This window comes from Gorilla gorilla, chromosome 2, assembly GCF_029281585.2.
Source record: "Gorilla gorilla gorilla isolate KB3781 chromosome 2, NHGRI_mGorGor1-v2.1_pri, whole genome shotgun sequence".
NCBI classification, from domain to species: domain Eukaryota; kingdom Metazoa; phylum Chordata; class Mammalia; order Primates; family Hominidae; genus Gorilla; species Gorilla gorilla.
The window spans coordinates 126,725,364-126,743,618 of record NC_086017.1 but is presented as its reverse complement, the minus strand read 5'-3'; the positions used below and the strand labels follow the sequence as shown (position 1 = coordinate 126,743,618).

Sequence of the window (18,255 nt, the reverse complement as noted above, 5' to 3'; positions counted from 1 at the left end):
TTTTCCCCTTTCTTGTAAGATTTATAGTTCATATCATTAGGGAAACTCAGGTTGGGCTTGTTCTCAGAATACGCAGATCCAAAGGGATAATACCAAAGCACAGAGATTTCTAGGGAATGATGCTGCACCAATGTGAGTAGGCTATTAGTCAGCTATAAAATACAGCAAGAAGGGTCCAGCCCTGTAGGAAAAGTGATGGTGACGACTAAATGATGGGTCAAGTTTATAATTTAGCTCAACTTTAGTCCCAGCTGGGAACTGGAGTGCAATCTGACTGCCAGTAACAAGGATCAAAGAGCAATCAGGCAAACTGGTGCCATGGAGTGGAGAATAGTGAGGAAAATTCATTTGAGTGCACATACAGCTACCTGTCACCTTCAGAGTCAGCACTCTTAAGTCCAGACACCTCTCAATCATGGGCAAAGTGCTTCTAACAATTGGCCAGGCTCAAGTCTCACTGCTTTGGGGGCCAAGTGGACTGGACCTGTGGTTACAATTCTTTAATAGCCATAGTTGAACAGTACAGGAGGTAGGTTACAACACACAATGCCCATGGATAGTCATGAAAACTTTTTGTCCATCTAATTAGAAAATTGTTCTGATTTTATATAATATCAACTTGCTTATTACTATGCCTCCTGTCATTTGGAATTGGTGTCTAATTTTCCTAATCATTCTTTTTCCCTTATGCCAGAAATAGAAAAATCGTAGAGATTTTCTTTTTCATTCTGAGAAACCTGCCCTTAGGATACAGCCAGAAGAATAGGTATGTCTTTCACTGACACTGCAATGATTAAATTCAGTTTTCTTTGAAAATATTGCATTATAAAGGTAATATATATATATAATCTATGTCAGAAATTCAAGCAGGATAGGAAGGCATCAAATGAAGAGAAGTTCCCTAACCGCACACTTCTGGGCCTCCTGATCCCATAACCCACAAGTAAGATTGTTAACATTATGTAAACATTTATATATATATATATATATATATATATATATATATATATGTATATGCAAATGTGTTGTATATGAATAAGTATTTTTATCATTTTTATCCTTTATTTGTATCCCATTGTTTAGAAGGAATCTCCATTTGAATGTCCTTTAAGCATTCCAATTCAATAGATAAAAAAACTCAATTATTACCCTCCCACCCCTCCACCACCACCCATAAAAATATCATCCAGTACACAGATCAATCAAACCAAAAACCTTGGGGTCATCCTTCTCCCTCACTTGCCATTTTAATTAGAGGTGAATGTGTGAAAGTAGCACTCTCCCTCTGAGGTCCACCCCTCAGGGTAAGACAGTCTTGTGGACTTTCTTTATTTCAACCATTTAAACCTCTGAGGTGGCCTTTTCTTCTCCCTTTGTTTTTATTTAAAAAGGAGTGCAGGAAACACCCTCATGCAGCGCTTTTTAAATGAAGTGACTTGTCAAGTTCGAGACTGTAGCAGTAATCTCAAAGGCAGTAAATTCAGCGACCCTCACTTGCACTGACAGCCTGTCAAGCACTTGAAACATAAATAGCAGTGGAGACAAATCGCTGCTGTTTTCCTACTAAGCTTTGGCCCACTGGCCTCATAGCCTTCTAGGAGCGCGTGGGCCCAGCCTGGGAGAGGGACTGCTTTCAAGAACAGGCAAGCGCTCTCTTCTTTTCTCTCCCACGCCACCTCTACCTGCGCTCCTGACACTGCAGCTGGGACACCCACTCCCACTGTGATCCATCTGCTTTACAGAAAGGCTAAAAATCCTGAGCCCAGATTAAGGGGTGCTGGTAAGCAGAGGCCTGCAACCTAGAATGAATGCTGATGGAGTAATTTTTAGTTTGTACCTTTTGGTCAAAATGAAGAAGCCAATGGCTGGACCCTTTACTAATAATTTGTTTTGACCCCTGAGCTGCCCACCTTATGTTAAATGGAAACATTCCAAGAACATCACTTTAATTCATACTTAAACCTTTTCCTCTTCTGCCCCGCTCCCACTCCTTACCGTTCTTTTCTCTTCATTACTTATGTATTGACTTTAAGCAAGAACAGTTCTCCAAATTGGATCAAATAGCTCATTCAGCACTGGGCCTACCTGAAGAAGTAGATCTGGGATTTTAGGGTGAACCTATATGAGGTCATTGCAACATCAGGGTCTGTTAAGAAAGGGTGAAGGGCTAGATGGGGTTATTGTCTGCTTTGTTTTAATTACATTTCAAAGGCTTCTGTGGCAGCTTCAAAACTCTGCCTAGCAATCCTTCCATAGTGCAATCACCCTGCTGAGTTTAACACATTCACTTACTAAATGCCAATTGATTTATGTGACTCTTAAAAACAGCAACTGCTGCTCTCATCTCTCTTGATATTTAATCCTGAGCCATGGCAGAGTTGCTAATAACAGGTCTGGTAATACCCCCACAGTTCTGATGACAATGGTGAGTGATCTTGTTTGTTACTGACTCTGTCCGGCAATTCTAATCTTTGTCCCTGCCAAACAACCCCCTGCCCCCAGGTTTTAAGAAAAAGTCTAAAAAATAATTAACATCTGCAGGAATCTTTACCTCTATTTTATTCCCAAAGGACTCTTTTAAGTATATGGGGCTTTTTTAATCCTTTGTTTTCAGTTTTGCTCTTCTTCCCCGCACCCGAGGTCATAAAAATGAAGTAGGAGAATGGGTGCTGGCTTTAGGAACTACATCCTACAAATGTTCTGCCGCCCCTGCTCCAGTGATTTGAATTACAACTCATGTGTAGATTACAAATTTAAATCCACAGTTAGCTCAAATCTCTTACCAACCCCATATTTCCAAGTACCTATAGAATATACTCCACAGTATGTCCCAGGAAAACCTAATACCAACCATATTAGAATGGAACTCATTATCTTCACTCCAAAATAAGTACCCCCTCCTAATTCGCCAAGTGATTCCACCTGCATTCACACTTAGGAAGTCATTAGCTTCCAACCTACACACTGCATTTAGAATACATTTCTTCATACCTGAGAAAACCAAGTGGACTACAGGAAATTCAGGGCAGGTGAGGGTCTGTGTACAGGGTCCACATTCCTTCTCCTACCCTCCAGGGGGACAGTGCCACTCTCTCTCATTGAGCCCAGGCACCGCCTCAGAATCCTTCTCAACATCATTCCCCAGGCAGCCACTGTCAGTTAAACAAGGTTGATCACAATTTTTTGAAATCTTTGAAGAGCCCATCTCCACTTTCACAGTAATTCACAGGAAGGCTCATCAAAATACATGTTAGTACTCAGTGTCAAGAAACAGGCACGGAGAGTAAATAGTGTTGGTGTATAAAGGACTTTAAACAAATAGAATTTTCATACGATTTTATGCTTACACATCATGTTTCCTATATGGTGTGTAGGGAGGAAGGAAAGGAAGGAAGGAAGGAAGGAAGGAAGGAAGGAAGGAAGGAAGGAAGGAAGGAAGGAAGGAAAGAAGGAAGGAGGGAGGGGAGGAAAGAGGGAGAGAGGGAGGGAGGGAGGGAGGGGAGGAGGGGAGGAAAAAAGGAAGAAAACAAATTACAAAATAATGCCATTGTACTCAGTACCCTGTGGGTGCTGGCAGGCTTAAAGGAGATGTAGTGGTACCTCACATAGCGAATCCAGAGTCCTCAAACCACCCGTCACATCCCAGTGCATGTCCTCACACATCACCATCCTCATTTTTCCTGCTCGGAGACTTCTAGATTGCCACACCCTTTTGCAATTTGCCAGCCCTAATTTTTTCTCCACTTGCATTTCTTAAGTTCCTGAAAACTTATTTCTCCCAGAAATCTTCTTTAGTACTAAGTCTACTCTACACTGTCTCTGTAGCTCCTTTGCTGGTTGCTGGCATTTTTGTGTACCAATAGGTTTTTATTGCTAATGGAGGGACTCCTAAAAATAAATGGTTAAGAGGCTAAATTTTTAAAGATCAACTTTTTTCCCCTCATTTATTGGTTCATTTGATCTTTTCAATAAGGAAGTTAAGTGAAGTGGACAAACCTCGTAAAAGATGAAGGCTGTCTTTTTACCTTCTTTATCAGTAATTGAGCTGCATTGCTTTGGAAATTTCTCAAATGTCTTATTCTCAATCTCCCATTCTATACTTGAAAGAAAGAAATAAAGCAGATTCTGAGAGCTAACAATCCAGCCAACTGTAGCATCTTTCAGCATTCTAATGATAAAAGTAGGCATGCTTAGTTCGGAACATGAGTCCCAAACGTCCACAGACCTGGGTCAAAGCTCATGTCTTCCTTACTAACATTATAAGCTTGGGCAAGTTTCTTGACCACTCTAAACCTGTGTTCCTATGTGTTACACATCTGTAAGCAATCTTAAAACTATCGTGAATTAAATAAGATAATATATCTGAGTCACTTAGCACAGTGCCTAGCAAGTGTTTATTAAGAAGTATCTCATACAACACTCACTCTACAATATTTCTTAAACTTTTAATAGGTTCCGACATTGTGCTACACACTAGGGAAGGGATACAGTGATGATCAAAACCAAATGTGGTTTTTACAGTGGTAAAGCCTTACAATGTAACCATAGCTATTCTCAGTACAATCCCCTTCAGAGAACTAAATATAGGGGATTCTGACTTCAAGCATCACATTTAGAAGGGCAGGGCAGTTTCTAAAAACTGACACCAAGTAGGGGGTAATGGTTTAGTATAAATACAATAAAAGAATGTCATGGCCCAGGACTGAAAAAAGGATGCATGCATGGCAGCCTCAGGCTGGAAGCTCAGCTCAAACTATTTCAGCTAGCTTATTTTTTATATGTGAAAGCAAAAATGCAAATCATAATGAATTGGATCTCTCTGGATGCCAGGAAGAATAATCCCAGGATGTTCTTTTTCATTTGGCCCATGCTCATTCATAGAGCCAAAGCCAGTTGTGAATCTTCCCTGGCATTGTTCTTGTCACTGGTTTCTGGGTACTAACTACATCCTTTGGGGTTGCAGAAGGCATGGGGCCAATTTGCATAATCCACCCCCTGTTGTGTCTTATTATTCAAATAGGAAACATTTCTATAGCAGAGTAACCCACCCCTTCCCTTGCATGCAGCTCAAATGTCTAAACAGTCATATGCCTCTTTCTTCAGAAAACTCTCTCTCCTTTCATTTCCATTCCTCCAACTCTTCCCTAAAATTGTTCTCATTATATCACATCTCTCCGTTTTTGTTTTTGTTTTTGTTTTCTTCATCCCCTTCAATACCTTGTTCTTCCCTGTGTCTCCTTATCCTCCTGTGGTTGTTGCTTTTGACGACTGCATCTACCCCTTCCCTGCCTTCTTTCAATCAGGGATCATTTTACCACTCTTCACCCCTCCCTTCCAGTGGTGAAAAGTGAGGATGAGAAGTGGTTTCAGCCTTTGGACAGCAACATTGTCAAACACTAAGGGGTCTCTCAGGTGGAATGTGAAGCGGAGAAGCAAAAACTTCAAATAATCTGGAGAGACACATGCCTGGAAATACAAACAGAACCCTACTGCAGGCATCTTTTCTAGATTTCTTGTGTTTCTTTCTCTCTTCCTTTCCTTAGCATTTTTGTGTAGAACGTGATGTGCAGGAAAGCAGGGAAGAAAGCAAAAACAGGAATAGGTGAGAGCATGTCCTTAGGGGAAAACAAAAGCAAAACATGAAACATACTGTAAGAACAGAAACATGGTACCGCATTTGAAGTTCTCACAGGAAACTTCAAATGGCATCACTGATTCGTGATCTTTTTTCCTTTAATTTTCGTAGGTAGAAGTTCATAGCTTGCTTTTCTTACTTGCCTACTTCACTCACATTTCCAATCACAGACCCACACAAACACAAATATACACACATATACACCTTGCAAGATAAATTCTAGTTCTTTGCTTTTCATTAAACTGTATGTATGTTTGTGTTTATAGCTAGTGTGTTTACAGCCACTTGCATGTAAATATTCAAACGTAGGTGAGTAAAAGGAATAGCAACCCCATTTCAAGCACATCTTCCTATCTGTGAAAGATTGATCTACCGAGATGCTATACTTATAAAAGTCTTCTCAGAACAGTGAAAAAAATGATCCATTCATTTCCTAACATACTTTCCTTGGAATTCTATATTTTTAAAGTCACAAAGTGCTCCAATTTAGCAAGTTTCCTAAATTGTATTTTTTGTATCTCAAATAAAAGGAAAGACAGGTACTATAATGATTATTAGAGCAATAGTCTTTAAAAAAATTTGTAATTCCAAATATGGGGCTGGTTGTCATGTCCTGGGAAGTTTTTGAGGCTAGTCCTGTTCTGCTTAGTGAGCAAATATTTGAGGGTGAGGAAATGTGCGTGCTGCTCACACACATTTAACAGTAAAATCTTATATGTAAATAACTAGATTTTGTGGGGTGTGTGTGTGTATGTGTGTGTGTGTGTGTGTGTGTGAGAGAGAGAGAGAGAGAGAGAGAGATGGGAGGATGGAAGGAGGGAGAGGGAGGAGAGAAAGAAAGGGAATGAGAGAAAGCAGCACCATGGAAATATATTTAATTTCAAATGGCTCCTTTTTACAAATGCCTGGTTGACCTTATAAATCTAAATCAGTCAACATTTTGCATAGCAACTACAGGGCTCACTAAAGCATGGAACTCCGAAGGCACTGTACTCAGAAGGCAGCACCTGGCATGCTTTAATTGGAGTTATTCCTGGCTGATTTGCCTCCACATTGGGGAACACAGGAGAGAACACTTTTCTCTTGCCATTAGCTCTAGGCCCTTCTTTCTGACTTATGAAGAAATATTAAAAGAACTAATATGTACGACTTAAGTAAACAGTGACTAAGAAGGGATATGCTAATTATGTGCAAGAGTTTAAAAGGTGCATACACTGAGGAGGATGAGAAGTTATTTAGCCTGGTAGCTGAATATTGCCAGGAGACACAAAAACACATTAAGCAAAGGGAGATTTAAACTAAACACTAGATCCCAGAATAAACATAACACTCAGCGATGTGAGCAGGCTTGTGGAAATTGGTTGAGATGTTTAAAATACCAAAATACTGAAATTTGCATTTCAAGTAAACATTTCTGTAAGGGCAAAAAATAATAGATAGGGACAAGAGAAAGACCCAAATTGTGGCCATAGAACTCGTCTACCAGAGAACTTAAACAATAGGTTTTGTGTCCATTTCTGGCCTGAGAGTCTTTTTAAGGTTGAGAGAATAAAAGACATTATTGGTAGGACCCTGGGGTTGAGAGCAGCTGGTCAGAGAGAACTGAAGGAAGTGGAGAAAAGTTGCCCTCTTGGGGACAGGCTCATGGGGGCAAAAGGAAAGAAAGGAACAGGAGAATCTGAGTGCATTTTAGAATTTTGTGACTCAAGATTCAGCTGGTGTATTCCATGCCTTAAAACAAGAAACGGCACTTGCTGAGATTGTATCGTGCCTGTGTCCACAGGGAGCTCTGTTGGTTTCCAAAACGATAACTCCACATGGCAGATAATTCCTCAGGACATGGCCAGAGATGCCCCTGTGCAGTCCTTCAACAACAGAGTATGCAGCACACCCTTTCTTCCCCAGTAAAAGAGAACTCTATTAGGGTCATTAAAAGGCAGTGGAGTTTTATGCCAACTTCTCTGACAGAAATACTTAGCCACTTTTCAATACTTAACTCTATTCTCTTAAACTACATGAAGTGCTGACAATAACTCTAGTATCTCTTTGAATTTCTTAATTCAGTTCAGCTTTATCTCAGTCCATTCAGGTTACTATAACAAAAATACCATAGACTGGGTAGCTTATAAACAATGGAAATGTATTTCTCACAGTTTTGGAGCTTGGGAAGTCCAAGATCAGGGTGCCAGCAAATTTACTGTCTGATGAGGGCCCACTTCCTGATTCAGAGACAGCTGTCTTTTCTCTGTGTCCTTACGTGGCAGAAGAGGCAAAGGAACTCTCTGGAGTTTCTGTTTTCTTTTCTTTTCTTTTTTTTTTTTTTTTTTTTTTTTTTGAGATGGAGTCTTGCTCTCTCACCCAGGCTGGAGTGCAGTGGCTTGATCTCAGTTCACTGCAACCTCCGCCTCCCAGGTTGAAGCAATTCTGCTGCCTCAGCCTCCCAAATAGCTGGGATTACAGGCACATGCCACCACACTTGCTGATTTTTTTGTATTTTTAGTAGAAACGGGGTTTCACCATGTTAGCCTGGCTGGTTTTGAACTCTTGACCTCAAGTGATCTGCCCACCTCGGCCTCCCAAAGTGCTAGGGTTACAGGCGTAAGCCACCACACCCAGCCTGGAGTTTCTTTTATAAGGGCACTAATCTCATTCATGAAGGCTCCATCTTCATGACCTAATCACCTCCAAAGACCCCACTTCCAAATGCCGTCATCACTTTGGGGCTTAAGTTTCAACATATGAATTTTGGAGAAGCACCAGCATTAGGTCTGTAGCAAGCTAACTCAACAAACATTTATTGAGTGACTAACCTGAGCCAAACTCTGTGCTAGTTCATGAGGATATTATGAGTAAGGCATGGTCCTTGCAACACTTACAATCTGGAGCTTTGGCTTTCCAACAACAGAAAAGCTCCCATTTCCTGTTAAATTTCTGTGAATTGGTAAGAAATTCTCAAGTGAAGCAGTAGAGATAATGCATTGTGGGAAAAGTCTCCTGGGTGTGACTAGAACAGACTAATCAGGAAGGGCCAGGGAATGCAAGAGTTTCAACTGGAGGATCCAGGGAATAGGGAAAGGAAGCATGACAACAGGGAGGGCCCAGGGGTGTCTCTGAATGTTTTAAATTCAGTTTCTGGCTTGAGAGTCTTCTTAAGGTTGAGAGAATAAAAGGAAATATTGGCAGGACCCTTGGGTTGAGAGCAGCCAGTCAGAACTGAAAGAACTGGAGAAAATTTGGTCTCATGAGGACGGACACACCGGGGCAAAGGAAAGAAAGGAGCAGGAGAATTGTTGGATGAGATTGGTTGGATGATGGAATACGGTGTAGTTTCCCCTGCCGATAGTTGGTTTGCACCTTGAGCCTGCTCCCACTTTATTGAGATGGCTATGCACATTGTGTGCTGGAGACAGAGGCTGCCATCAGAGAGGAGGAGAGCTATCACAGGAGAAGCAAAAATGATGTCTCTGCCTCCCATGTGGGTCACTTAAGGGAAAACTCTCCTTTTATCCTCCGGTAGTTTAGGGGAAATTCTAGAGACATGAGATTGAAAGTTTATCTGATAAGGATATGTTTTATTATCTGCTTATCAGGAACAAATGAGATTATTAATACTTATATTGGTATGTAAGAATCCCAGGCCCCAAACACAATAAATATTGTTTTATTTTCTGTCATTCATCTTACTATTTCCTTTCATAGGTGCCATCTTCCAGAATTGGTAGGGCTTTAGTTGGCACAGCTAAAAATAATCTTTCTCTCTCCTGCAACTGTTTAGTTTTTGTTTTTGTTTTATAAATTCAAAAAGTGAAGTAGGGACCCATAATCCACCATTTCTAGGTATTTCATGGGAATTGGGAAGAATTCAGTGTTGCCAACCATCTCTAAGATTATCCTTGTTCTCTCCTTCTTCTACTGACAGCTCTGTCCCCAACCAAGATTAAGATTATGGGTGGGGGATATGCAGTATGGGAAGAAATACTAAAACATTCTGAAATTATTATTAACTACTTTCTCATTAAAATTTACCATTATTCTCAAAATAAATAATGCTATCTTACTTTCTATTCTACCTCTGCATTCTAGGTTTTCAATGAGCTTACACCTATTTCTGCCTGCTAAATAAAAACTAATGTCAAAGTTGCCATTAGCCTTCAGGGTATTTATGTTCAGCTAGAAGAGTCTTAGCATCAAATAGTTGGCATGACACTTAGTCCATAGAAACAATATGCAGGAAAGATCTTTTTACCCCTTCAATCCTAAATCCTGCCCAATTAATCCAGAAAAGTGGCCAGTTACCCTTTCTGAGATTACTGTTTTCTTCTCTACCACATTCTACTTCTATAACATGTAAAATCAGATCTAAGTACTTGCTTTAAATGTTGGCAAAGGAGAAGAGAAAAACGTAGACAGGAAAAAATTAACCTCTTAAAAATAATATTTAACTATATGCTATAGACTAATTCTAAAACATTCTCAGTAGAAGCATGTGCTAGATAAAGATAATGTGCAGAACTTCAGAACCAAATAATGTTATATTACTCTTGCCTGTTTTTTTAATCAAGATTGTACAGTTTCCTCAAAACTAGTGATATTGACAATTGAGAGAAGACTTGAAACTTGGAATATCCAGAGAGTTGTGTTATAGAATGCTAGCAAAGAAGCCCCATGTTCTGTCGGAAGCCTAGTTAACAGGTTTAGCTGACATATTTAGAGTAAATTTGTCTCCTTGCTAACTATCTGTTACGTTGATTTGGTCATCGAGGAATTTCCAAAAAAAGGAAAACAGCTTATGGCATTTGAGCAGAACTAATGACTGGTACCATTTAGTATAGAATGACCAGGAGCATCGTGGTTGCAGGACTGTGTTCTTTAACACCCTCCCCAGCTGCTCTATCCTAACTCGTGTAACAGTGGAGTTTTGAAATTTTGGGGTGAGAGGGTTCAGTTTAGCTAGAGTTGAAGTCCTTGGGCCTTTCTGGCCAAGCTCTGGCTAGGCTCTTCCTGCTACCCAATCTCATTTCCTCTTCTCTTTCCTCTTTCACCTTCTCTTTCCTCTTTTCATTTTTCTCCCTCTCTACTTCTTCCTTATTTCTCTCTCCATCTCTTCAGGAAGAAAATGGTTTAATCAATTATACTCCACATAGGGGAATTTAAACAAGGTTTCTTAAGTTGAGATTTCTTTTCTAAAATGCACACACTCAACTATGTAGATCTTTCCAAACAGGACCTCCCTATACCTAATCCCAACTTTTAAGCCAATAATATTTAACTCCCTACCCCAAACCCCAGATGACACAGTCCATCACAAACACACCATCAGCAGCACATTCTCATGGATCTGGCCCATGGCCTAAAAGCCTCTAGGATGATGTAGTTTGATATAGAACAGAGATCACAACTGCCAAGACAGTTTAGCATACAATCCTTGTGAACAGAATTTAACAGAATCTGAAGAAGAGTAGTGGTTTCTCAAAAGGAAGCCACTTTGTCTAATAACAATGTTGGTGTAAAGAGTGCTTTGCAACAACAAAAAAAAGAGTGCTTTGCAGCATGGTGTAATAGATGATGTTGGTGCTATATCCCCTCAGAGCACTTTATGATTTGCATGTACCTCCCGCCAGCTCCCACTTTGTTCGAAACCCTTAACCAGCGACTAGTGAGTGCATGCACCTATGAACACCCCAGCTCCCAGCCTCATGATCAGAATAATTTTGAAGTGGGACATGAGCTGTCCCCAGGCCTCCCTCAAAGACTGAGCCACAGTTGCTCTCTGTGGGACTTAGCTTGGCATTGCACCCTTGCTTGGCTTCTTTGTCTTCCAAGTTCCATTTTCCCATTTTCTTTCTGGTTTTTCCTGAGAGTATTTTCTACTCAATCACTTTCATAAGATTTTTGTCTTGAGGTCTGCTTCTGTGGAATCTGATGTCAGACAAAGTACATTTTCAAATCATTGAAAAGAAATGTGGATTTATTGCTTTTAAAAAGAATAATGAGAGGATCTACTGGCTATTTCAGACTTTAAAAAAGAATCATGAAAACCTCTGTTTTTCAGGAAGGGAATTTGAAGGAGAAGAAGAATATCTGGAGATCCTTGGCATCACCAGGGAGCAGTCAGGCAAATATGAGTGCAAAGCTGCCAACGAGGTCTCCTCGGCGGATGTCAAACAAGTCAAGGTCACTGTGAACTGTGAGTACGGCAGGAGCCAGCAGGTGCTAGGTGCCCAGGGTGCACCTCTACCTCCAGTGAGCTCTAAAGATTCCATTAGCAAAAGAACATTGTATTTCAAGCAGATGCTCCTCTGGCCAGGAATGCACATTTATACATTGAACACATCCAAGGGCAGGACTTGGCCTTTGAATTTGATAAATCAACTCTAAATGTAATCCATAATACATTTAACAGTACCCTTTTCTACTCAGACTAAAGAATTAAGAAAACATGATCAGACAGCACTAACATTGCTGGCGGTCACTATGCTGGTCTTCGTGGAAATCAAGGTCATACTACTTTAGAAAAAACAACAATTTGTATCTGGTTTAACTGGAATTTCCATCTTAATGCATTGTTTGTCAGGAGGGAATGCCTCAAGATTATATTTTATCCTCTGCTATTTAAATAATTGGCCTTGGGAACAAATTAGAGCCACTCTGGTCAGATACCATGTGTCCCTGATGGCTAACAGGAATGTCTGATAAGTTAATTTCAGTTACCTATTTGTCCCAAAGTATGGGCATTAGAAAGGAAGATTTCACTAAGATGCATAGGTAAGTGGGCATACTTTGAACTTCTCGGATGAAAGGATTCTTAGATGTAGTTCAAAAGAGGGTGGGCGGGGGGGGGGGAGGATCTATATGATGTGTGTCACCCAGCAAAGGAATAAAGAGAATTCGTTTACCCTGTTCAGTTAGCACTGACTCTGCATCATTCAAATTCAAGTTCCCACATCACACAGCTGTGGCTAGTGTCAGGGACAAAGGGAAGCTTTGACAGTTCTTCCCTTCTATGCATTGAATGCACACACATCCTACATACACACATATAGGCACACAGGCATACATGTACAAACATCTTAATCCATATTTGAAAGTATCCTTTAGGCTATGACGAGTACTTTCTGTCATCTCATGTCTTCCCATGTGCCAGAGATTTTATATAAATTCTCTTTTTTCTACTCAACAACCCCAGCAAGGTAGATATAGTTGAGATCATTTTAGAGTTTGAAAAACCACAACCCAAGGAGGTAAAACTGCTCATTCAAAGTGACACAGAAAGTAAATGTAAGAAAAGGGATTCAGACTCAGGTCCATTTGATTCTAAAGCCCACACTCTCAGGAGGAAGATAAGGACTTTGCAATTCCACATACCTACTATGTGCAGCATTGAGTTAAGAGATTTATATTGACCAGGTATGGTGGCTCACCCCTGTAATCCCAGCACTTGGGGAGGCTGAGGCGGGCGGATCACCTGAGGTCAGGAGTTTGAGACAAGCCTGGCCAACATGATGATACCCTGTCTCTACTAATAATACAAAAATTAGCTGGGTGTGGTGGCGGGTGCCTGTAGTCCCAGTTACTCAGGAGGCTGAGGCAGAAGAATCACTTGAACCCAGAAGGTGGAGGTTGCAGTGAGCCGAGATCGTACCACTGCACTTCAGCATGGGCAACAAGAGTGAAACTCTGTCTCAAAATAAAAAAGAGAGAGAGAGAGAGAGAGAGATTTATATTTGTTGTTTAATCCCCACAGCCATTTTAAACCTGTGAGATAAGCATCATTAGTCTTACTTTAGAAATATGGAAACTGAGGCTTGGAGAGCTGAGGAAACTTGCTAAAGTTTACGCAGCCTATGCTGGGATGCACCATTACCTGTGACCTTCTCCAGCCTTGCAGACCTCTGAAACAAGCAGCAAAATCTCTTTCACATCAAACTGAGAGGAATCTAATAGAAACAAATGACTCTGCTATAGTTTATGGCACTCATTTCCAAGAAGCAAGGGGTTGCATTTCATGAGCTCTGAAGTGCTTCTATCCCTAGCTATCTTCAAATTTTTTAGTAATAGAGTTTTGAAATGCCAGTTATTACCATTATTTTCTAGTGTTGGGTGTGTTTCAAAGACACATTAATGATCGCAATGTTATAGAATGCTTTAGGAGCTTTTTGTCACATGAAAGGCAACTTCTCTGGCTATTTGTGTAAGTTTATAATTAGGTTAGCTTCTTTTATGTACACACAACCATGCCATCATCTTCCATCTCTTCCCTAACTTTTGGAGTTAAGGTTTCATTTTCTCTTAATTGACCTTCATCTTAATTAGATTTCTGAAAGTCCAATCATGGTATACATAGAAAATATTTATGCTTCCATTGTGTGAAACATCAAAGTGGTCTGGATTGCAGATGGTTCCCAAGATCAAAGCTAGCCGCCTGGGTCCTATTATTATTAGTGCAATTAGTCTGACATTGCTTCTTCTTTACTGTCCCCAAAGTGTAATTTAAAGCAGAAGAAAATACTTATAATTTTCAAGAAAAGACTTTTATGAAAATGTAAGCTTTTGCTAGTGATGAGTGAACCACAGAATATGGACAGAAATTTGAGATTCTAAAAAGATACCTCATAACAAATTATATAGAAAACTATAATGAGTTTAGTCACATATCCAGTATGTCCTAACAAGCAGGACCTAGCATGTGCCTGATCTTATAAAAATTGCTCAGTAAATGTGTATTGAATAAGTAGGTGAAAAATTCACAGATAAACTCTGCCCTCAACATTTCTCCAAATTTTGCAAATAATATGGTCACAAATATTGAAACATATTTTATCAATTTCCTTTGGAATCACCTTTTACCAAAACCTCATGAGCTGTGTTTATATTAAAACTAGTCATCACAGAGTTATCCTGTTCAAACAATTAATCCAACTTAAATATAGTTGTATTAAGTAGATGAAGCCTCTCAGATTGAATTATGGAACCAAGTCTGCCTAGCAACACTCTTACATGCAAAGAAATGCCCAGGATCACCTCTGTCACTTCATCTAATCCTACCGGCCATGAAATCCATTATTTAAACTGATTCTGCTTCCTTTTCAAAACACAGGCTTTGGAATTAGGTCAGGGGATCAGGATGGTTAAGATAACTACTGGCCAAATAGATTATTGTAATGAACAGACCCTGAGTACAACTACAAGAAAAAAAAAAAAATCTCAGGGCTATTAACTTTCTCCCATCAGCACTTCCTTGACTCATTTACTCAGTTGCCAACAGATGTTTGTTGCAGGGCACTGAGAGACTAGAGCAGTAAAGAAGAGAGACATAACGGTCTCTCCTGTTGAGCTCACAAGCTGGACTCTATGGTCTCTCCTTTTTACTTCTTTTGGATAGCACTTCTCTGCAGTAGGCATATAGCATTACACATAGCCACTTTTACATGCAAAATCAGTTTTCTAAGTTGTAGGAGGTCCTGGAATTTACGGAAAGCTAAAATATTGGCTCAAAATCTCTTCAATTAAATAAGCTTAGTATAATTTAGACAATAGACAGGACTTTCAGCTTTCTGTATCTTACCCACAATGTAGCTGTTAATTTCTTTCAGATACCATTCCTAGGGACACTCTGTTCTTTCATTGCAGGTTCTAGGTGCAGTTCCTCAATTTCAGTTCACAGTGCATTAAATGTAACTACTTTTGAGCTTGTCTCATCCTAGTGCCCAGTACACCTAGAATAATATCTAGCACCTAGTAAATGTTTAACACATACAAACTGTTAATTTTATCTAGACTCTTTCAATATTGGACTCTTTTCCTATTCCTGGAGAAATTTTTCTCAAAAGCTGCTCCCAGCTCTCAAGCCTCTCCCCGCCCCATTGAACAGCTGACGTTCCCACCTTCCACTTTCCCACAGGTCTCTCTCCAAATAGGTTCACATTGTCACTCCTCACAACTCCTTTTCCCTTTATTTGTCTGTCTCTTTGAATTCAGTTCTGCCTCCACCCTGGTGTCTAGAGCTAATCAACCCAACCAACACCAATGCTGGGGCACTTGGGGAGCTGACATTTCTAAATGTGAGCTTGCCTTACATTTGATAGCCATGTATTTAGAGGAAGCAGAGGTTGCCACAGAATACCCAATTGGGACTGGAGACACCTGTTGCCTCCAGATAATGTATGTGTATTTTAACCGGTATCTTCAGTGATTTGATTCAAAAATCACCTAATGAGAAAACATTAGGAAAATAACTTTTTTGTTTGTTTTTTTTTGAGACAGGGTCTCACCCTGTTGCCCAGGCTGGAGTGCGGTGGCCCAATCTCAGCTAACTGCAACGTCTGCTTCCTGGGTTCAAGCAATTCTCATGCCTCAGCCTCCCAAGTAGCTGGGATTACAGGCGCGTGCCACCATACCCGACTAATTTTTGTATTTTTAGTAGAGACATGGATTCACTGTGTTGACCAGGCTGATCTCAAACTCTTGACCTTAAGAGATCTGCCTGCCTTGGCCAGGAAAATAACTGTTTAATATGGAACCAGACTGGCCAGCTTCTCTAGCTTTTCATAGTTACACCTATTCAGTCTCCATGCTCATCTTTAGTTTCTTCTTGCCTGTGGGTAGGTAATGGTAAAGACATATCCTAATATTTATGAATCTATTATGAGGTCTTCAGAGGAAATATTCAGTAACAACCCAGAGTACTACAATGTTTCATTATAATTTTGCAATATGGACAAGAACCATAATTTTCTAAGTACCTTCAGAGTACCAAGACTCTCCTAGAGATTTCATATCAATTCACTGTAATCATCACACCAACAGTGGCCAACTATATTAATCCATTTTCACACTGCTGTAAAGAACTGCCCAAGACTGGGTAATTTAGAAAGGAAAGAGGTTTAATTGACTCACAGTTCCACATGGCTGGGGAGGCCTCAGGAAACTTACAATCATGGTAGAAAGCAAAGGGGAAACAAGGCACATTCTTCACAAGGCGGCAGGAAAGGGAATGAGTGCAGGAGGAACTACCAAACTCTTATAAAACCATCAGATCTCATGAGAACTCATTCACTATCATGAGAACAGCACGGGGGAACCGCCCCCATGATTCAATTACCTCCACCTGGTCTTTTCTTTGACACGTGGGGATTATGGAGATCATAATTTGAGATGAGATTTTGGGTGGGAACACAGCCAAACCATATCACCAACAAAATTGGAAGGTGTATTGGGCCTGGTCTGCCCCAGTGAGAAGTATTTACTTTATCACTGGCATTATTTAATATACATTGTTTAATATTGCTGGCACATGGTAACTTACAAAAAAGCAATTCTAAATCAGTCTTATTATCATTTCTAAATTCTATACAGACAATGTGTTTCTTATTGCCTACATCCCCTGCCTCTGCTGCTTTTTATACCACTGCACACTACCCATGGGAGACCATCTATATCATCCCCACGTAGAGAGGACAAAAACAAAGCTCAGTGAGTGTAAGCATGCTGTGACACAAAATCAAACAGCTTTGGTGAGTGTTAGACTTGGAACTCAAACCCAGGTCTAGCTCCAAAGTCCTTTCTTTATCCATGATACCAAGTGAATAATAATACTATAAAATAATACGTGCAATCACTTTAGGCGTTAAAAGTGCTCTCATATTACTGATTTCATTTGATCTTTACATCAGACCTGTGAGATAGACAGGCAGGCATCATTGTCTATATTCCTAGGTGAGGGGCTGCAAGGGAGCATTGTGTCCCATGGTAACAATCCAAGTGGCACTAGCACAGATTGAGTCTGCATTTCCTGATTCCTAATACAGGTTTATATCCACTGTGTCACTGCATGTTGTGCCATTGTTTGTACCCTGTAAATAATAGAAATATGCAACATTTACCTTTCCATCTACCAGCATGCTTCCTCCCCTGAATGGTATTTTTTCCTATTAGAAATTCATTGTTCTCCAAAAGAATTCATTCAAATAGACGTACCAGAGCAGAGAGGTTCAGAGCATGAGTTTCAGAGCATGATAAACCTGGGGTTAAATCCATGGTCCGTCAAGTACTGACCATGTGAATTTGGACAACTTACTAACCCTCTATAAACTTGTCTTCTCTTTCATAAAATGGGGTTAATCATATTTACTTCCTAGGGCTAATTATTTGGATAAAGAGGATATCTAAAACCTAGTAGAGTGCTGACATGCAGTAAATGACTATACATTAAATTTTCTATTCAGAATGTTATTCTTTTATACTAATATTCCCAATATTAGTAAGATTAAATGAATGATATTTTATTTCCTAGTCCTCTGTTTTGTTACCCTATTTATACTGATTGAAAGAGTCTTGTTATTGGTGATGTCAGAAGAAGAAAGGTCCTATTAATATTTTCAGAACACAGAATTTTGAATTAATATAAACTGGAAGAGTCCTTTGACAATTGTAAGCTATTCCAAAGTCACATAAAGAATAACAATGGACCTCTCTGTGCAGCATTTTTATGATGCCACATTTTTATTATAACCATATTTTGAATAAGGACATCTATTATTTTAACTACACAAAGCATGCTGCAGTATGATTTGTAATAGTCTTTCTTAGCCTCACCTATGCAGAATTCATTACAAATGAAT

The 18,255-nt window shown here is 39.9% G+C and overlaps 1 protein-coding gene across 2 annotated transcripts in view; it reads left to right on the top strand.

The window, feature by feature from the left end:
* LSAMP (limbic system associated membrane protein) overlaps positions 1–18,255 on the top strand; it is a 636,464-nt gene that overhangs the window by 574,643 nt on the left and 43,566 nt on the right. For both annotated transcript variants that reach the window (XM_004036098.5, XM_004036099.5), the window contains exon 4: positions 11,688–11,822. In XM_004036098.5, coding sequence (XP_004036146.1) covers positions 11,688–11,822 — 135 coding nt within the window. The remainder of the gene's footprint in view (positions 1–11,687; positions 11,823–18,255) is intronic.